Below are 20,617 nucleotides of genomic sequence, written 5' to 3'. Positions count from 1 at the left end.
ATGTGGGGGGATTCTCGATCTGCTAACAGAACAGGACCTTTTCGGTAAGTCTTTAAATTTGAATATTGAAATGTCAGTATTTTAATGATACAGTATAATATTTTTGGCCTACCATAAAGAGGGATATTTTCTAGAAATAGCTCTGATTTTTTAAAAATAGAAACTATTTAAAATTTTTCTAGTCATTTCTAAAGTGATTGTGAGACTAAATACCCAGTGTGTCGAGTGTTTTGTGTTTTAGCATTTTTAAAAGCATTAACAAAATCCCCCAATTTCTAAAAATATTTTTTGTCTCTTTTAGCAAAGTAATACATATTTGATTAATAAGGAAAGCTAGTAAAAAATGTACATAAATGTATGTAAATGTTTCATTAAATTCAGTAATTTATGTCTAGAATCCAGAGCTCTGTCTTTCCTGTGACACATTGTGTTTCAGCTACCAAAAATAGTTCTGAGAAAGAAAAATTACTCGATGCAATTTTCTAAGCTACATTTCAATTTTAAGGATTACTAGGTACAAAGATAAGTGGAGAAGGTGGTACCGTTCGGTTGTAAATGGATTATATTTTAGAATTGTGGGAAGTTAATTTTTTATAGCCAGTATAATAAACACTGATGATGGTATTTCAAAACTTTTGCATTGTGTTTACAATTGGAATATGATTGTTATGGCTTTACTTGGTATGTGGCAAAGAAATCTGACCTTTAAAGCTATACATTAAAAAATAATTATGCTCCAGGGAGTTCCCTGGTGGTCCAGTGGTTAGGACTCCATACTCTCACTGCCAAGGGCCTGGGTTCAGTCCCTGGTGGGGGAACTAAAATCCCACAAGCCATGTGGTGTGGCCAAAAAAAAAAATTTATGTTCTAATTGAAACTTCTGTTACTAGTAAATTTTCTTTTTGATTGGCAGTCTGCAGGATCTTCTTGTGCAAATTCAACAGATGTTTTATTATTTTGAAGCTTGGGGTTCCAATGAAAAATTTAGGGAGAGAACTAAGTTTTAAAAAAATCTGTATAGGGCTTCCCTTGTGGCGCAGTGGTTGAGGGTTCGCCTGCCGATGCAGGGGACACAGGTTCGTGCCCCGGTCTGGGAAGATCCCACATGCCGCGGAGCGGCTGGGCCCGTGAGCTGTGGCCGCGTCCGGAGCCTGTGCTCCGCAACGGGAGAGGCCATAGCAGTGAGAGGCCCGCGTACCGCAAAAAAAAAAAAAAAATCCGTATAATATTTAGTAAAACTAGTTTCATGAATAAAGGGGTATTACTTTCTGCTTAGCAGTCTTTAAATTAAAGCAGTGGTGGTGATGCTGGTTATGTTTTTCCTTTCACAATATTAAGGTCTGGATCAGTGGTCAACAACAACAAGCTGTACAGCCTGCAGCTTGTTTTTGTTTTATTGGAACATAGCCCTGATCATTCATTTACAAATTGTCTATGGTTGCTTTCATGCTGCAATGGCAGAGTTGAATAGTTCTGACATAAACTGCAAAGCCTAATGTAATTACTGTCTGACTCTTTATGGAAAAAGTTTGCAGATCCCTAGTCTAGATTAGTGAGTTTGTACTTTAACATTTAAAAATCTCTCCTTTTTACTTATATTTATGGATAATTATTTGTAAGTAAGGCTGTTTCCTGTAAGCCTTCAGGAATTAGGTAACTAGCTCTATTGCATCACTTAAAAATTTTTTTCAGAACATTTTCTCTTTGAATTTATTATTTAAAATTGTATTTCTCCACCTTAATTTTAGTTTAAATATAAGTCATTACATGCTATTTTTTAAGATCTTTGACCAGAAAGAGACATAGTTTATATAGCATAACTTTTGGGGGGACTAATTTGGGTGAAAAAGGTATCTTGCAGGAAAATAATTTTGTATTTATTTTAACAACTCATCTTCTTAAAATTTTTTAAAATTTGGTTGAAAATGATTTTCATAGCCACTGCTATTTTATACTAATAGAAGTGTTTCTTGAATAGTCTACATAAAATACAGTTCTAAGAACCCTAGTACAGTGGTTACTCTAGATCTCTTTGATCTTCTCCACTTAAGAGGGTAAGGTAATCCTTAGGGTAGTATTCAAAAACACTGTTGGATGTGTTCTGGTCAGAGAACATGTAGCTTTAGATACCTCAGTACTCAGCCTGTGAGTGTCTGCTGAGGCTTAAGTCTTCCTGCAAGCTAACTATTGGGATTTTTTTTCATTAATTTTTAAATTTTTTGTCTGTGTTGGGTCTTTGTTGCTGCGCACAGGCTTTCTCTAGTTGTGGCGAGTGGGGGCTACTCTTTGTTGCGGTGCACGGGCTTCTCATTGCAGTGGCGTCTCTTGTTGCAGAGCGCAGGCTTTAGGCGCGTGAGCTTCAGTAGTTGTGGCGCATGGGCTTCAGTAGTTGCGGCACGTGGGCTCAATTTTTGTGGCACGCAGGCTCAATAGTTACGGCGCATGGGCTTAGTTGCTCCATGGCATGTGAGACCTTGCTGGAAGAGGGCTCGAACCCGTGTCCCCTGTATTGGCAGGCGGATTTTTAACCACTGTGCCACCAGTGAAGTCCCTAACTATTGGGATTTGAATGATTTTAAATATGGGTGACACCAGAATTAGTGGTAATGTCTTAATTTTAGTGTTATATTGTATTACTTATGAAGAACATTTAAAGTTGCTTCTCTTATGATGAACCCCATAGATATAACTAATGTTAATAGGAGCTATTGGAAGTTACCATGTTCTGAAAATCCATTAAATATGCATCATTCAACTGTTTAGGTTACTATTGTTAAATTCCTATTATTTTTTGGAAAGAGTTTGGCATTGTAACTGTTTTGCTTGCACTGAGTAACCCAGAAGCAGTTGTCTGTTGAATCTTTCTATAGCAGTGTAGTCTGAGTTCAGAAGGGTCATGTAATAGAACCTGTATATTCTGGAAGGAGAGAACTGAGTTGGACTTGATCTCTTAATACTTTTGTTTTACTGCTAAAAAGCAGGTAACCATTCAGATCATTTCATGTTTTCCTTCTTCATGCCCTTCTCTCCCCTCCCCTTCAAGCTCAGTATCCTAGGTACCTAATTGCCTATTTAAATTCCCTAATCTTTTACCAAAGTCAAAACGTATAAAATGGTCTGGAGCTTAAGACAAAGGGAGGAAGTTAGGTAGTATGAAAGATTGGGCCAATTCTCACTTATCTCTTGAGTTCTGTAAACTGAGAATGTGAATTTAACACTATGCTTATTTTAAAATATATTGTATTACCATGAAAAATTAGATGAGGCATTAGAATCTAGAAAATCAGCTTCTTTTTTGGGACCTGGTGATAATGCTTGAAGGCCTAATGCTCTCTCTAGGTCCCTTTCAGTATTAAGCTCCTGGATGCTGTTGCTTGGTTTAGTCGACTTAACACATGCTTTGTGGCATGATTCATGCTGCCTTCTGAGATACCCTTGAGTAGTTACAATAATAGGACCCAGGTGAGAGCAGTTCTAGGCAGAGCCACTGTAGAACTAGGATTTAGATGCAGCCAGGGCTGATGCTTAGCTGGTGAACACTGGTATACTCCTAGTGATTTACAGCCAGTGTTTCTTCATTTTGGGCCTGCATCCATTCTGACTGGGTGGTGTCCATACTGTGGCTGTAATCAGATATTTTGGAATGTTACTCCTGTATGCACCAATGAGAAAGACACCTCCTGAAACCTACTGTATAAAATTTACAGTGCATTGATTTTTCTGATGTATAGGAATCATCATGCTGATATTGGAATTCTGAGTTCCCTGGCTATAGGAAATGGAAATTTTTGTAGAGTGTCACCATTGCTAGCTTATCTGGTGTTGCGGATTTTCCCTGTTGCAGGACTGGGTGAAAGCTTTTTCTGCAGCAGTCATGTTGAAAACCTTGTGTTGACTTTCCTCGTGTTCTGAAATGGGAATATAAAAGTTTACTACGCCACTTCGTCTTAAAATAGCAAAACATTGCTGTTTTCTGCAGATCTAGGACCTTGTTACAGAACTCTGCCAAAAAAAAAAAATGTTTACAGAAGAATGTGCTGTGATTAGAGAAGAATATGCTGGTGTGTAGATTTCAAACTCTCTGGACAATATGAATAACACTGTCTTTGTTTCTACAGTGGGAGCCAAGAAGAAAGGTTTGCTCCCGGGTGGAACAGGGATTATCCTCCTCCTCCCCTTAAGAGTCATGCTCAAGAGAGACACTCTGGCAACTTTCCTGGCAGAGATTCACTTCCCTTTGATTTCCAGGGGCATTCGGGGCCTCCCTTTGCAAATGTAGAGGAGCATTCTTTCAGCTATGGAGCTAGAGACGGACAGCATGGTGACTATCGAGGAGGGGAGGGACCTGGACATGATTTCAGGGGGGGAGATTTTTCATCTTCTGATTTCCAGAGCAGAGATTCATCACAGTTGGACTTCAGAAGTAGGGACATACATTCTGGGGATTTTCGCGATAGAGAAGGACCACCTATGGACTATAGGGGTGGGGATGGTACTTCTATGGATTATAGAGGTAGGGAGACATCTCACATGAACTACAGAGACAGGGATGCTCATACTGTTGACTTTAGAGGTAGGGATGCTCCTCCACCTGACTTCAGGGGCCGGGGCGCTTATGATTTAGATTTTAGAGGCCGGGATGGATCCCATGCAGATTTTAGGGGAAGGGATATATCAGATTTGGATTTCAGGACCAGAGATCAGTCCCGTTCTGATTTTAGGAATAGAGATGTATCTGATTTGGACTTCAGGGACAAAGACGGAACACAGATGGACTTTAGAGGCCGAGGTTCAGGTACTAGTGATCTAGACTTTAGGGACAGGGATACACCACATTCAGATTTCAGAGGTAGACACCGGTCCAGGACTGATCAGGACTTCAGGGGCAGAGAGGTGGGACCTTGTATGGAATTTAAAGATAGGGAGATGCCCTCTGTGGATCCAAATATTTTGGATTACATTCAGCCCTCTACACAAGATAGAGAACATTCTGGTATGAATGTGAACAAGAGAGAAGAATCTGCACATGACCATACAACAGAAAGGCCTGCTTTTGGCATTCAGAAGGGAGAATTTGAGCATTCAGAAACAAGAGAAGGAGAAACACAAGGTGTAGCTTTTGAACATGAGTCTCCACCAGACTTTCAGACCAGCCAAAGTCCACTTCAAGACCAGGACAAGTCACAGCTTTCTGGAGGTGAACAACAGAGTTCGGATGCTGGTATGTTTAAAGAAGAAGGTGGTCTGGACTTCCTTGGCCGGCAAGACACTGATTACAGAAGCATGGAGTACCGTGATGTGGATCACAGGCTTCCAGGAAGCCAGATATTTGGCTATGGCCAGAGCAAGTCTTTTCCAGAGGGCAAAACTTCCCAAGATGCCCAACGGGACCTTCAGGTATGTTAATGGAGTGGATTGCTTTTTTGAATTTTGCTTTTTCATAAGACTTTTCTGAAGGGTGAAGTGTAGAGTCCAGGACCATTAGTCCTAGGTCTTAACTTTGTACATCCATTAAAAAGCAAGGTTTGTATTCAGTGTACATCTCTAGAGAAAGGGCCCTCAGTTCAGATCATATTTTTGATGTGCGTCTCTTCATTATTTTGCTTGGTGGTACTGATCGAAATGCTTTGGGATAATTTAGTTTGAAAGTATTTGTCTTTGGGAGTTGATTCTCTCAACTCTTACACAGTCAGGCCTGTGGCTGTTTAGGGCTCATTTTCTTATTTAAACTCATTTAGAAAATACCTAGGATATAGAGATAGAGAATACCTAGTTATGAGGAGGTGATATTAATGTTGCAAGTATTCTATTGAAGCTAACTTAATTGACTTAAATGTTGGATTTCTGTATGTATAATGTATAATCTAATGTATATGTAATCTAAGCGAGGAGAATTATGTTTGCAGTTGGACATTGAAAATATTACCTTTTAAAATAGGTATTACCCATCTCTATTGAAGTTTCTGTTATTTTGGACAGTAATTCTAAGACATGCTAACCAAATAATGGATTTTGAGAATGTTAGAGGCGGATGGCCATATAATTTATTGTTCAAGTCAGGACACTTTCAAGAGTAAAAGAGGGGGCTTCCCTGGTGGCGCAGTGGTTGAGAGTCCGCCTGGTGATGCAGGGGACACGGGTTCGTGACCCGGTCCGGGAAGATCCCACATGCCGCAGAGCGGCTGGGCCCGTGAGCCGTGGCCGCTGAGCCTGCGCGTCCGGAGCCTGTGCTCCGCAACAGGAGAGGCCACAACAGTGAGAGGCCCATGTACTGCAAAAAAAAAAAGAGTAAAAGAGGGCACTATTTGTAATTGTGCCAGGAGAGTAGGCATAACTGGGAGGTGTGGTCACATAGTTATAGGAGACTTTTTTTTCCAAACGTTAAACCCTTTTTATAACTGTTGAAATGAAAGAGAATCAGTTAGAGCTGAGACTTTTTGTGTGTGTGTGTGGGGTACGCGGGCCTCTCACTGTTATGGCCTCTCCCGTTGCGGAGCACAGGCTCCGGATGCGCAGGCTAAGCGGCCATGGCTCACGGGCCCAGCCGCTCCGCGGCATGTGGGATCTTCCCGGCCCGGGGCACGAACCCGTGTCCCCTGCATCGGCAGGCAGACTCTCAACCACTGCGCCACCAGGGAAGCCCTGAGAGCTGAGACTTTTGTGAATATGGAAAATGCAGATTTCTCTGAATTGTACTGTTAAGTTAAATTGTCAGATGACACCTTTTGACTGTTCTGGAATTTGTTTATAGATGACACCTTTGATAAGTAACATCTGGTTTTATTTATTTATTTGCTATTTTCTCATTCAGGAAAAGAAAATTTTAGTTTTGAGAATCTAGGTGATTTTTTTTCCTGTTTATAAAAGTCGTATTCAGTGTTGTTTCTCTTAATTTTCTGCTTTACTATTTTAAAATTGCCTCAATGACCATGGATCTTAGCACACTTGTATTCTAATGATTTGAAATCAAATTTTTGGGGAATTCCCTAGCAGTCCAGTGGTTAGGACTCAGCGCTTTCACTGCTGGGGCCTGGCCTCAATCCCTGGTCGGGGAACTAAGATCCCACAAAAAAAAAAAAAAAAAAAAAAGAAAGAAAGAAATCAAATTTTAGAACTCAGAAAAATAGACAATTATAATTTTTCATATCTTCATATGATGTAAGTCATTTTGATTTTTGATCCTGAGTACCTGTATTTCATGTTGTTTCATTTTGCGCATTAACATGTATTTGTTTCTAAAATAATTTTTTATTCTGGATTCAAGGATCAAGATTATAGGACTGGCCCAAGTGAGGAGAAACCAAGCAAGCTTATTCGATTAAATGGGGTTCCTGAAAATGCATCAAAAGAAGAGGTAAGGCTTATTTTCTTTTCCTTTCTTTTCATCAATTAAAATTGTTTTTTTAATTTTTAATTTTGAAAAATTGTAGATTCCCAGGAAAGCGTAAAGAAATATTCAGGGAAATCTTGATTATCCTTCACCCAGCTTTCTCCTGCCCGTCCCCCAGTGTCAACATCTTGTATTACTGTAGTACAGTAGCTAAACCAGGAAATTGGCTTTGGTATAATCCATAGAGCTCATTCATTTTTCACCAGTTACACATGTACTTAACTGAGGTGAGGTTTGTTAAAAAAAAAAAAAAATTATGACAAACGATTGCTGTCCTTAGGCCTGATAATCGTCCTTTAGGGGATGATCCAAGATGCAGTTACATAAAGATACATAAAGATGCAGTTTATTGACAGTAGTAAAAACTGGGATCTGCCTAACTCCTCAGTGGTAAAGGACTTGGTGACTAAACTATGGATGACCTTAAGGAAGAGTTTGGTAAGAATATACAACACAGAGCAGACAGTGCCTTACTCTGTATTAGGCAGTGTGTGATGTTTACAAGCATTAATTCATTTAATTATCACAACATCCTATGAAACACATACTCTTTCTTCATTCATTCCAAATATTAAGCACTATTATATTCCAGGCAGTGTTCTAGGCACTGAGTGATATAGCAGTGAACATTATGAAGTCACTGCTTCCATGGATAATAAAAAATAAGCCAAAAAAAAAAGAAAAATCAAGCAGTGATAAATGCCCTTAAAGAAACTAAAGTAAGGGTTTAGAGCATCATTGGGGTATAGGCTATTTTAGATTGGGTAGTTAGGGAAGACATCACTGAGGAAGTGACATTTGAGCCCAGGCCTGAATGCAAGTGAGAGAACAGTCCATTTGAAAATGGGGAGAAGAACTGACCAGGCTGAGGGAGTTCAGGTGCCATGGTCCTGGACTGGAAAGAGCTCAGTGCATCATCTTATGTTTAAAAGATGAGAATCCGGATGCTGAAAGGTTACACAGCACATGAGCAGAAGAGGCTTGGAATACAGGCAGTCTGATTTCAGAGCTTGAGTTCTTGAGGTTATGCTCTTCTGCTTTTTTTATGTACTTGAGAATTGTAAAATAATTATGTTCTGCTTATTCAGCAGTTTTTGAATGCCTGAAGTGTGTATGGCTCAATTTTGCCTTTGTAAAGTAATCATAGCTTTAAATTATGTAGAATAAAAGCCACTAGGGGGAATAGAATATTCAGTATTTGATTATGATGTGTATCATTACTGTACATACCATATTCTTGCAGATTCTTAATGCCTTTCGGACTCCTGATGGCATGCCTGTAAAGGACTTGCAGTTGAAGGAGTATAACACAGGTGAGTTTCACGACTTGCATGCAGCCTTGGGTTAGGAAGAGTCTTTGTCAGATCTCTGCATCTTGTGCTACTCAAAATTTTTTTAAGAAACCATAGTTAAGATTTTCGGAAGTCTCCTGTTGATGCCTTCTAATAACAGCCAGCTTTAGTGTTAGCTGTGGTTCTTTGTGGATGTTCTTCCACACATGGGCAATAAGGATGCACGTTCCAGTTCTTCTGAGTGCCTGTGAGATATAAAGTGAGTGTTGTAGCATTTGTCCCCAAATATATTTTATATAATTGAATCATTAAACTTACTGCTTATGTTCTTCATGGTGGTGGAATGTTTACGTTTGAGCCTGGTAAGATTTTAATTATCTTACTATATGTAAACTTTTACATTTCATTTCTTCAGCGTGGAATTTTCAACTTTCCAGAGAAATTGTACAAATTAGTGGTTTCTTGAAATTTTAGTCTTATTCTGCAAACAGACTCCTGCAACAGCTATTTTGTTGAAACCCATGAATAGATCCAGAAGAGCTTTCTTTTTGACCTCTGTTCTGTGGTCTGAACTGCTGATTAGATTTTCAGAATATCCTCCTAGTATTTTAGAGTACCAAGTTTGGTCAGTTTCTTCAAATCTTATTACAGAAAAAGTAATCAAAAGTGAAATGCCAAAAAAAAAAAAAAAGTGAAATGCCATGCACTCAAGGTATTGGACCAATATTTTTAGGACTACACATATAAAATGGTTTAAAAATAAAGGTAATATTTAAGTGATCTATTTTGCAGAATTTTAAATTGAAGAAGTAGAGCATTAGTCTTTTCACAAAACTTAGAATTTCAGTAATTCATGTTAAAGAACTCTTCAAGTAAGAGTAAGCCATATTTTTGAGTAGTTTACTTTTAAACAGTTTACCATGGAATAAAATTTTTGCATTAACTAGATAGCTTCTTTCAATTGGTTCTACAGAGGAGAACTATCCACAATTTCAAGCACAAATAAATTTTTGTGCTTGAAATAATCTGGTGTTTGAGTTAAGTACAGAATTTTTTTTTTTTGTAATTTGACAACAAACTCAGAAGTATTATTTCTCAGAAAGCTATTGTTTCTTTGTTTTAAATATGTCAACTCTAAATTTTTGGAAACATGACTAAGAGTAGTTAAGTTGTTCTTGCACACCACTTTTTTGGCAGGGAGGGGCATGTGTCTCATACAGACTTTCTTGATTTACTATTAACTTTGGGAATTAAAAATAGAATTTATAGGCTGCCGTTGCTTTTTGACTCATAGGGCAATAATTTCAGCTTTTATGTTGTTTCATGAACTGTGCTTTCGTTAAGTATTGGTATTTTTAGGAAAAAGACATGTCTTGATGTTTAAATAGCAGCAATTGCAATTCTTCCATTTCTGTAGTAGTCATTGACTTTCTATGTGTATTGTCAGATTTATTAGCAGAGTAAAACCTACATTAACTTACATGGCTCACAGAGGGAGTTCTTAAATTTCCTGGCTGTGGTAGCTATTAAAATTGTAGCTGGCACACCAGAGATATTGATACACATGTGAAATCATTCAAGACAGGACAGTGGTTTTAAAAAAAATAAATCAGCTTTCAGGAAATGTACTTTTCTTGGCATTTTAATATATGAGGTGATAGTGTAATAAAAATATATATATGCACATACATATATGTGTATATATATATACCTTTTAAAATGAATGGATTGGATTACCAGTCCCATGTTATCCACATTACATCACTGTGTGGCAAGTAGAATGAACTTTTAAAATTATCAGTCAGATCATGTTATTCCCCTGCCTAACACCCTTTAACACCTTTCCATCTCAGTTGGAAGAAATTCCCAACTTCTTGTTTTGACTTACACAGTCCTGCATGAGTTTGCCCTTGGCTGTTTGTCTGACCTCATCCCATACTGCTCTCCACCTTTCTTATTATACTCTAGCCACACTGAGCCTTTCTCTAGTCCTTGGCGAATAAAGACTTCTTTCTCTGTCAAGGCCTTTGCACTGCTCTTCCCACTGATCCTCACTTGTCTTTTGGGGTTTAGTTCTTGACTTCAGTTTCAACTCTCAGAGGCCTTGCCTCACCATCCAATCTAAAATCACTCCTCAGTCATTTTTTATTGTATCTTGGTTTGTCGTCATAGGATTTATCACTTTGATATTTTTCTCAGTGGTTTTGTGTGTCTTATTCCTCTCACTAGAGAGTTAGCTCCATGATAGCAGGAGCCTCGTCTGTCTTGTTCCCTCCTGTTTACCCAGTTCTTGACACTCTGCCAGGCCCTGATGGGTTCCCAGCATGCCTGGAATGAATAATGTGGTGTATGTGGAGTAATGTATATGGAGAGCAGCTGTGGTCTCCTTTCAGGTGAGGTGCATTAAAGGGTAGTTTAGGTTTCACAGCCGTGCACTCTTATATATCTGCTGAAGAACATACCTTGAAACAATCAGATGTTCTGAGAACTTTAACATTTACTTGTTCAAAGGTTTTGTGTGAATTTTGTTAGAAATGGTGTCTTTTATAAATGGCAGTCAATTTTTTAGGCTAGGATAACGTGCAGAGACCATGTAGGATGGATGTTGATCATAAGAGGGGGATTGTGGGGTAGAGTTGATCCTTTTAGTTGATGTATTGGGGAGCTAGTCTGTAACAGAGAAAACATTAATGCCTCTTCACTGACTCAAGTAATATCAGTTTAATTTTTGTCTCATTTAGAGCTGTGTAAGTACAGGACCACAACTTCTATCCAAAGTCTGTGGGATCAGATGAATTTATGAATTTTTTTGAATATAGAAAGGTAATGTGGTACATAGCTCATACATGAATTATTTCTCCCAGTGGGATGTGTATCAGACGTAATACTTCTGCAGCAAAATGAATATTCTTACTAAGAAGATGACTATAAAGAGACTAAGTGTAGTATATAGATTAAGATTTGTCTCCAAATGACTTCACTGAAAATTTACCAAAAACTTGGTATTTAGGGGATATTTGGATTTTGGAATTGCAGATAAGGGACTGTGAACCTACACATATTGTGTACGTTTGAGTTTTTCTATTGCCATGTGCAAATATATAATAACCCTATTAGTTGTAAAAGTACCTTGACTTACATGATTATATTCCTGGGGAAAGTACCAGGAATGAAATGTCTTTTGGTGACTGAGCAAATAAACTCTGATATACACATACAATGGAATACTACTCAGCAGCAAAAATGATGAAACTGTGTGTGCATGTAATAACATGGATGAATCTCAAACGCATTATGCTAAGTGAAAGAAACTAGACTCAAAAGGCTACATACTGCCCTGAAAGGAAATAAAGTACTGATACATGCTACAACTTGAATGAACCTTGAAAACATTATGCTCAGTGAAAGAACCAGGCACAAAAGACCACATATTGTCTGATTGCATTTATGTGAAATATCCAGAATAGGCATATCTGTAGAGACAGAAAATGGATTGGGTAGTTTGGTGGTTGTTAGGGGCTGGAGAAGAGGGAAAAGGGGAGTGACTGCTTAATGGGTATGGGGTTTCCTTTTGGGGTGATAAAAATGTTCTGCAACTAGATAGTGCTGATGGTTGCATAACATGGTGAATGTACTTAATGTCACTGAATTGTACACTTTAAAATGGTACATTTTATGTTCTCTGTACTTGATTGTAATTTTAAAAAATACTGCATACTGTATGATCCTATTTATATGACATTCTGGAAAAAGAAAAATTATAGTAATAGAAGATAGTGGTTGCCAAGGTATTGGGGGAGGAGTTGACTGTAAAATGGAAGCATAAGGGAATTGGGGGGCATAATGGAACTGTCCTATATATTGATTGTGGCAGTGGTGTATCAATGTTAAATTCACTGAAGTTGGTAACTACTGTGGTTATGTAAGAGAACATCCTTATTCTTAGGAAATACACAGTGAAGTTTTTAGAAGTAAAGGACCATGATGTATGCAGTTTTCTCTCATGGGGTTTAGAAAAAAAATTTGATGAATATGGAGAAGCAAGGGAGTAGATATGACAACATGTATCAATAGATGAAACTGGTAATGGGCATATGAGTGTGTTCTTTGTACTGTTCTTGCAACTTTTTTTTGTAACTTGGAAATTATTTCCAATAAAAATGTGAAAAACTGACATAAATCTGACGTATCCTATTTTAAAACAATCAGCAGAAATCTCGCAAGATAAAGACTACAATGAACTATTTCTGTCAACAAACTATAGAGCAGTGGTTCTCAGAGTGGATCCTGGACCAGCAGTATCAGTACTACCTCTAACTTGTTAGAAATACATATTTTCAGATTCCTTTCTAGTCCTTCTGAATCAGGAACTCTGGGGGTGGGGCCTACCAATCTCTGCTTTAACAAGCCCTCCATGTGATTTTTTTTTAATGCTTATTTTATGTATTTATTTATTTATTTGGTCATGCCAGGTCTTAGATGCGGCAGGCAGGCTCCTTAGTTGTGGCATGTGAACTCTTAGTTGCAGCACGCATGTGGGATCTAGTTCCCCGATCAGGGATCAGACTGGGGCCCCCTGCATTGGGAGTGTGGAGTCTTAACCACTGTGCCACCAGGGAAGTCCCTCCATGCAATTTTTTTTTTTTTTTTTTTGCTGTACACGAGCCTCTCACTGTTGTGGCCTCTCCCGTTGCGGAGCACAGGCTCCGGACGCGCAGGCTCAGCGGCCATGGCTCATGGGCCCAGCCGCTCCGCGGCATGAGGGATCTTCCCGGACCGGGGCGCGAACCTGTGTCCCCTGCATCGGCAGGCGGACTCTCAACGACTGCGCCACCAGGGAAGCCCCCTCCATGCGATTTTTGATGCACCCTGAATTGTGAGAATGATTGCATTCGATTATTTGTTTATAGTCTTTATTCTAGAACTTTTTTGCACTGTTTAAAATAGACAGTAAGCAAGTGGACCTTCAGTAAGTAGAAAAGCCTAATGCATATGTGCCTTAGGAGCCCATGGCAGGGCCTTGCCTACCTGATATCAGTTCTCCTGTACAGAGCTGGGGCAGGAACTGGAGTAGTGTTGATGTTATTTTATGTTCTTAGTTGTTCTTTCTGTTTATGTAGCATACTTCCTCCAGAGGTCTTGGAATGGTTGTAGATGTTCTCATTCTCAGTGTTTTTCTGATATTTGAATGCAGACAGAACTGCTGTTGATTCTTAGATGGACTTGAATACTGACAGTATAAAGCTTGCTGTGATTTTTTTCCCAAAGGAATTTGTATCATTTAAGTAAAAACAATATAGCTTATGGATTATGTTTCCTAATAAGTCTCAGACATAGAAAGTAACTCTCTTACAGTAAACTGCAGTGCTACAGAATTGTTTTAGTACTGCTTCATTAAGTAGTGTCAGAAAGTTAGAAGGTTAATAGGGTGGTGTTAGTAGGAAGAAGCAATATCTTGCTTTGATTCTGTCAGTGTTCATATAGTGAGTGGACACAGTTTTTGTGACCCTGTGAAGGAAATTTCTTCTTAGGAAGTAAGCATTTGCAGCAACCGAGTCACTTGGTCTCGTATCCTAGCATTTTGGGTATATTGAAAGTGTCAGAGGCTCTCTGCATTTATTAAGGGAATAGGCTCATATCCTCATTTTTCACAATTGAAATGGTTTGAGTTTTTACGTCTGTGTTGATGAAACAGAAGTGCCTTCCTTAAGAAAAGAAAAAACTCTAAGAGAATCTTTCAGTTTAGGGGCGGAAATCCATTGTGAAATGGGTTGGCATGGATGATACAAAACATGCATAGTTTATGGTATTCCAGATGGAGTAGCTCAACATCATTTAGAAAAAATAAATTATAGTTGGAAAATGCAAATACACGTTTTTGGTTCTTTTTCCTGGCACTTACAGAATAGACAAGTAAAACTTTTAGTTCTTAGGGGAAAACTGACAAATCAGAAAATATCACACTTACTTGTCACATCTCTAAAACTACAGAAGATGTTTTCAGCCAGGAGACTTACTGGGTTTGGTACCACATTTGGGGAGGGTGTTTACAGATGAGCCTTAAGGAAAGGTGGCTGAGCTTTAAAAATAAGAATGTCTGGAAAGCCAAGAGGCACTTTTTAGGGCTGGGTGGGTCTTGTGGAGGCAGTGGATGGACTCTATGGCTGAGTGGAGAACAGTACACCTGGAGAAGAATCCTGTGATGCGGTCCTAGAGGGATCAGGTGAACTGGGGAGAGGTGCTGGAACTAGGGTTAATTTTAGTCATCCTTGGCATTACCTGGGGAATGGTCTTATTTCATTTTTAACGTTTCCCACCCCAAAGACTTTGAGTAGAAGGTCCTGTTAGAGAATATGGATGTTTTGTGACTCTTACCCTCACTTTAAGGGATTACCTCTCCTGAGAGATTACCTTGGTGTAGACTCTGGAAATGGACAACTTGGCTAAGTACCATGAGCAGAGACATGAGCGAGTTGTCTCTGATGATGATGTATTCTGAACCTCATTAGGTGGTGTGGTACTTACTGCAGAATAGGGGCTCACTGGACTATTGGGAATGATAGCTTGAGGTCCCTGTAGAATTTATAGGAGCAGTAAGGCACTAAGGTTTAGTGACTAAGGGAAGTTTGAGTTTAGGTCTGTCAGCTAGTAAGGGGAGGGGTAGCCTAAGAGGATATAAGTATGTTTTCAGGGCTTGGTCAGGACTGGGTACTTTTGAGGGTTTGTTGCTGACTTTAAAGTAGAATCCCAGTACTGTTTCGGAAAGCAAGACTTTATAATTTCCGGTTTTACTTAATCTTTTTCTTTGGGGTAGTTAACTTTCCTAACACTTAAGATGAAACTCATTTTGTATTCTGGGAGCTGGCTTATTCTTCAATTTAAGCTTCCTTATTAAAACCCCTTAAGTTAGCAAGGATGGTTAGTGGTAGTTTGCAGCCCTGGTAGGGAAGTTTTAATATTTTTATTGACTTTTTTATTGGGCTCCCTGCATGCTACCTTTCCTTGGGGCTTTTGGGTGTCGAGTCTTTTTTTTTTTTAATATGGTATTAATTAATTGATTGATTATTTATTTATGGCTGTGTTGGGTCTTCGTTGCTGCGCGCGGGCTTTCTGTAGTTGCAGCGAGCAGGGGCTACTCTTTGTTGTGGTGCGCAGGCTTCTCATTGCAGTGGCTTCTCTTGTTGCGGAGCATAGGCTCTAGGCATGCAGGTCAGTAGTTGTGGCTCATGGGCTCTAGAGCTTCTCACTGCAGTGGCTTCTCTTGTTGCGGAGCACGGGCTCTAGGCACACAGGTCAGTAGTTGTGGCTCACAGGCTCTAGAGCGCAAGCTCAGTAGTTGTGGTGCACGGGCTTAGTTGCTCTGTAGCATGTGGAATCTTCCTGTACCAGGACTCAAACCTGTGTCTCCTGCATTGGCAGGCAGATTCTTAACCACTGCGCCACGAGGGAAGTCCTGGGTGTAGAGTCTTAATCTGGATCTGAGAATGGGACATCTTTCGCAACCCAAGGCATCACTTTATTCATAAGCAGGAACCACCAGCTTGGCAATTTTTGGTTGGTAGACTATGTAGCATTGGAGGTCTCTATCTAAACCACACAGGACATCTGTAGGTAGAACAGACAGTATAGCATGACAGTGATGAGCAGATGCCTTAATTGGCAGGTTATATTCTCTTCCCTAGAACTATTTGGCTGAGATGGAATTTGCCTCTCTGAAATGCAGAAGGTGTTTGAACTCTGTTTAGAGCCCTGTGTCAGTTCACTGCCTTTCTGAGTTCCTCACTCTTCTTTAGGTAGAATTGCTATAGTCCTCACTTGTCTTTTTGGTCAAATGCTTAGGTGGCTTTGGCCGAATCTTAGTTTGTATAAGGCTGTATGGGGTTTCCTGTGCCTTTTGGTAGTTAGAAGAATTCACTGAAGAGTTCCCTCTGATGCGGTAGCAAGAAGAAAAGAGTCATTAATCAGCCTGCATAGTGCAGGAGCCTGCTTGAGTCCCAGCTTCAGTCCAGGGAGGAAAAGTCATTTATACAGTTACCTTCAATGGGAAGTAGATAGAGGCCATCCATAAAAACTATTTATGGGATTTAAAGTACATTGGCTTCTTCCTTTAACTTTCCCCTTGCAGAACATCTGATTTGTACTCGCCCTTTCTAGCTTACATTCTCTAAGCTCAGAATGTAAATTAAAGCAATTTTTCCCTACTTCCATGTTTCTTACTTAGGTTATCACTTAGGTCTTCTATCTAATTTAAATACAAGCCTCTTAGGAACTATTTGGTGGTAATGGTTACACTACTTTGTGAATATACTACTGAATTGTACACTACTGAATTACACTACTTTGTGAATATGCCACTGCATTTTATGGTATGTGAATTACATCTCAATTTTAAAAAATAAGCCTTCTTGAAAACTGGTTGACAACTTTCAGAGGCAACAGGATTAAAAGAGAATAACACCTAAGTGAATGCTTGAAGGTAATCACTGGTCAAAGAGATCAGCAAATAAAGTGATGTCCCCTGAGTTTCAGAGAAGTAAAATAAATCAAGACTTTTCATGGGTATTATAGGAAATGATCAGACAAGAAGTAGAGAAAAATGCATACAGATGGACCTTTTTTGTGTGCTTTCTGGAAGGCTCATTGTACCTCTGTTCCAATGCATTTTTTTTTTAAATAAACATGATCCAACTATATGCTGTCTATGAAAGACTCACTTTATTTTATTTTTATTGTTTTTTTTTATTTTTGGTTGTGTTGGGTCTTCGTTGCTGTCCACGGGATTTCTCTGGTTACGGCGAGCGGGGGCCACTCTTTGTTGCGGTGCAAGGGCTTCCCATTGCAGTGACTTCTCCCGTTGGGAGCACGGGTGCTAGGCATGTGGGCTCAGTAGTTGTGGCGCACAGGTTTAGTTACACTGCGGCATGTGGGATCTTCCTGGGCCAGGGCTCGAACCCATGTCGCCTGCATTGGAAGGCAGATTCTTAACCACTCCGCCACCAGGGAAGCCCCCAATGCATATTTTTTAAAAAGAATGTTTTCAACCTCTAAAAATGGAGTTGGGTTGTAAGAATTTGTAAATTCTCAGAGAGAAGCTGTTTTCTACATAGGAGACCTTTGGAGGCCTTGAAGGTCTTGGTTATTTCAGTCTCAGTATTGGGGAAGTTTCTCTACTATTTCTCCTTACTAAAAGAGGGCTGCTTTGCCTTCAGGGGAGTTTTTAAATGATCTGGAGCACTTTGAGATGTTTAGAGTGGTCTGAAATGTGACTTCCAAACCACCTCAAAATGTACCTTAGGAACCAGGATAGGGGAAATGGTAATATTTCATTTGTAGAACTTAGTCCTGGCTCTGTTGAAAGAATGTTAGTTTTGTTGTGGTATTGCCTCTTTTGGTTTTGTGGGGCCTACTGTTTTTTGTTTCTGTTTTTTTTTGCGGTACACGGGCCTTTCACCGTTGTGGCCTCTCCCGTTGCGGAGCACAGGCTCCGGACGCGCAGGCTCAGCGGCCATGGCTCACGGGCCCAGCCGCTCCACGGCATGCGGGATCTTCCCGGACCGGGTCACGAACCCGTGTCCCCTGCATCGGCAGGCGGACTCTCAACCACTGTGCCACCAGGGAAGCCCTTGTTTTTGTTTTGACCACGATTTTAAAAACTAGATTTGGACTGGAAAGAGAAAAAAAAGTTATTTACTGGCTTGGTTTATATCTTTCACGGCTCATTGAGTTGTTTTAGGGACAGGGGGAACAGGAAAAACAAAGTAAAACAAAACAAAAAAATCCTTTCATGTTTATTTGAATGCCCACCAGTGCTTTTGCATTTATCAGAAATGAATGTTGGTTGTCACAGTCATCGGATACATGTTAGAAAATCCCATGGTACATGAGTTGGGGTGGGAGCTGCTGAATAGTACTTCATAGCTCTCTGGTGAGGGAAAGTGACTAGATAAGATGATTTTAATTTTATTTATTTATTTTTTAACTGAAGTATAGTTGATTTACAATGTTGTGCCAGTCTCTGCTGTACAGCACAGTGACTCAGTTATATACATATAGACATTCTTTTTTAATATTCTTTTCCATGATGGTTTATCAAAAGTATTGAATATAGTCCCCTGTGCTATACAGTAGGACCTTGTTGGTTAGATAACATCATTTTAAAAAATGAATCAAACGTCCCTGACAGGGTAGGAAAATCATTGCTTAATAAATGAAGCTTAAGCTTCATTAGTTTTTTCCTAATAACCGAGCAATTGAATTTGTGTCACAGATTAAATGATTTCCTGCCTTTGCTTGTCTTCAAATCAAAGAAGAAAATATTAGCCAAGCTACAAAAATTCCTGGTAGCAATGTGTGAGGTTATGTGTGAATTGGTGGTTAAATAATATTTGTGTAAGTATTGGAATGTGTTTCTTCAACCTGAAAGTATTAGTTAACATTAGTTAACATGTATGTGCTAACTTTGGAAATAAAATATTGGATGAGTAGATCCTCTCAAGAAATTTTTGTCAAAAATTCTGACATACTTAATTTTAATTTCTAAGACTATGCAATGGTGTTATGTTGAGGGAGTAGAGTGTTCTGTTTGTATAATTGTAAGTAATTTAAAATTCTATATTTTTTAGAAAATTTTTCATTTTAGCTTTCAGATTAATATCAAGTCCTAGAAAGGGCTCACCTTGTTTATCAGACGATGAGTATGTTTGACAATGTACAAGCATATCTGATGAAAGGTTTTGGTAAATCTTAATCAAGAATAGTCCTGTATTTTATTTATTTATTTTTTAAATTATTATTATTATTTTTTTGCGGTACGTGGACCTCTCACTGTTGTGGCCTCTCCCGTTGCGGGGCACAGGCTCCGGACGTGCAGGCTCAGCGGCCATGGCTCACGGGCCTAGCCGCTCCGCAGCATGTGGGATCTTCCCGGACCGGGGCATGAACCCGTGTCCCCTACATCGGCGGGCGAGCTCTCAACCACTGAGCCGCCAGGGAAGCCCAGTCCTGTATTTTAAAATGGCTGCATGGAGGACAAGTGCTGTCAGTAAGTTAGCAGCAATACAGGGGCAGCTGTCTCATCTTTAGTCCCTGAGAGTGCTTTGTAATAGAAGCACAGGGGTACCGAAATGTATTATCTCATGCGCCCCTGAAACCACCCTGCAAAGGAGTACCATCATTGCTACTTGGCATATGAGATAACCCAAGCCCAGAGAGAAGTGGCTTGCCTGAGGGCACATGATGAATTAGCTGTAGCTTCTTGCCTATGTACATAACTGTAGAAGTTACTTTGTGTGTTGCTCCAGTGAAGATACTCATTACAAGTGATGTGGCATTGACTGAGCGCCACCGCGTGCCGGGTATTATGCTAGTGTTGGGTGTACAGAAATGAAAATATCCCCCTCCCCCACTTAGTCTGGGACCTCTGTTGTTCTGGCATCATCTCTCTGCATGGGCAGTTTGCTTCAGCATTGATGCTACTCCTCTCTTGGGTGATCCTTTTGCCACTCCTGTACCATCTTTCCTGTCAGGTTGGAGTGTTCTTAGCTGGGGGGAGAAACTCAGATCTTATTCCTGATGGTTGCTCTGTAGGTTTTTTTGTTTGTTTTCAAGTGAACAAAAATTGAACTAGATCATTGGCTCTAGAAAGAGTAGTTGTTCCCAGATTTTTAAAAAGTCCTGGGGATTTAATATACAGGGTTGTGACTATAGTTAACAGTACTGTATTGGATATTTGAAGGTTGCAGTAAGAGTTGATCTTTAAAGTTCCCCTCACAAGGAAAACAAATCGTAACTGTGTATGGTGATGGATGTTAACTAAACTTATTGTGGTAATCATTTTGCTGTATATACATATATCAAATCATCATGTTGTATCCTAAAAGTAATACAATATTATTTGTCAATTATAGTTCAGAAAAAAAAAGTTCCCTTTTTTGAC

General features: G+C 39.5%; 1 protein-coding gene across 1 annotated transcript in view; it reads left to right on the top strand.

Annotated features, from left to right (window-relative positions):
* RBM6 (RNA binding motif protein 6) overlaps positions 1-20,617 on the top strand; it is an 86,237-nt gene continuing 65,620 nt past the window's right edge. Inside the window, exons 1-4 of the mRNA XM_065885209.1 lie at positions 1-44; positions 4,119-5,397; positions 7,265-7,354; positions 8,634-8,703. Coding sequence (XP_065741281.1) covers positions 1-44; positions 4,119-5,397; positions 7,265-7,354; positions 8,634-8,703 — 1,483 coding nt within the window. The remainder of the gene's footprint in view (positions 45-4,118; positions 5,398-7,264; positions 7,355-8,633; positions 8,704-20,617) is intronic.

The sequence above is a fragment of the Phocoena phocoena genome, chromosome 10 (genome assembly GCF_963924675.1).
Source record: "Phocoena phocoena chromosome 10, mPhoPho1.1, whole genome shotgun sequence".
Taxonomy (NCBI): Eukaryota; Metazoa; Chordata; class Mammalia; order Artiodactyla; family Phocoenidae; genus Phocoena; species Phocoena phocoena.
Note: the sequence above shows the minus strand (reverse complement) of the source record. Positions and strands in the feature narration are given on the sequence as shown.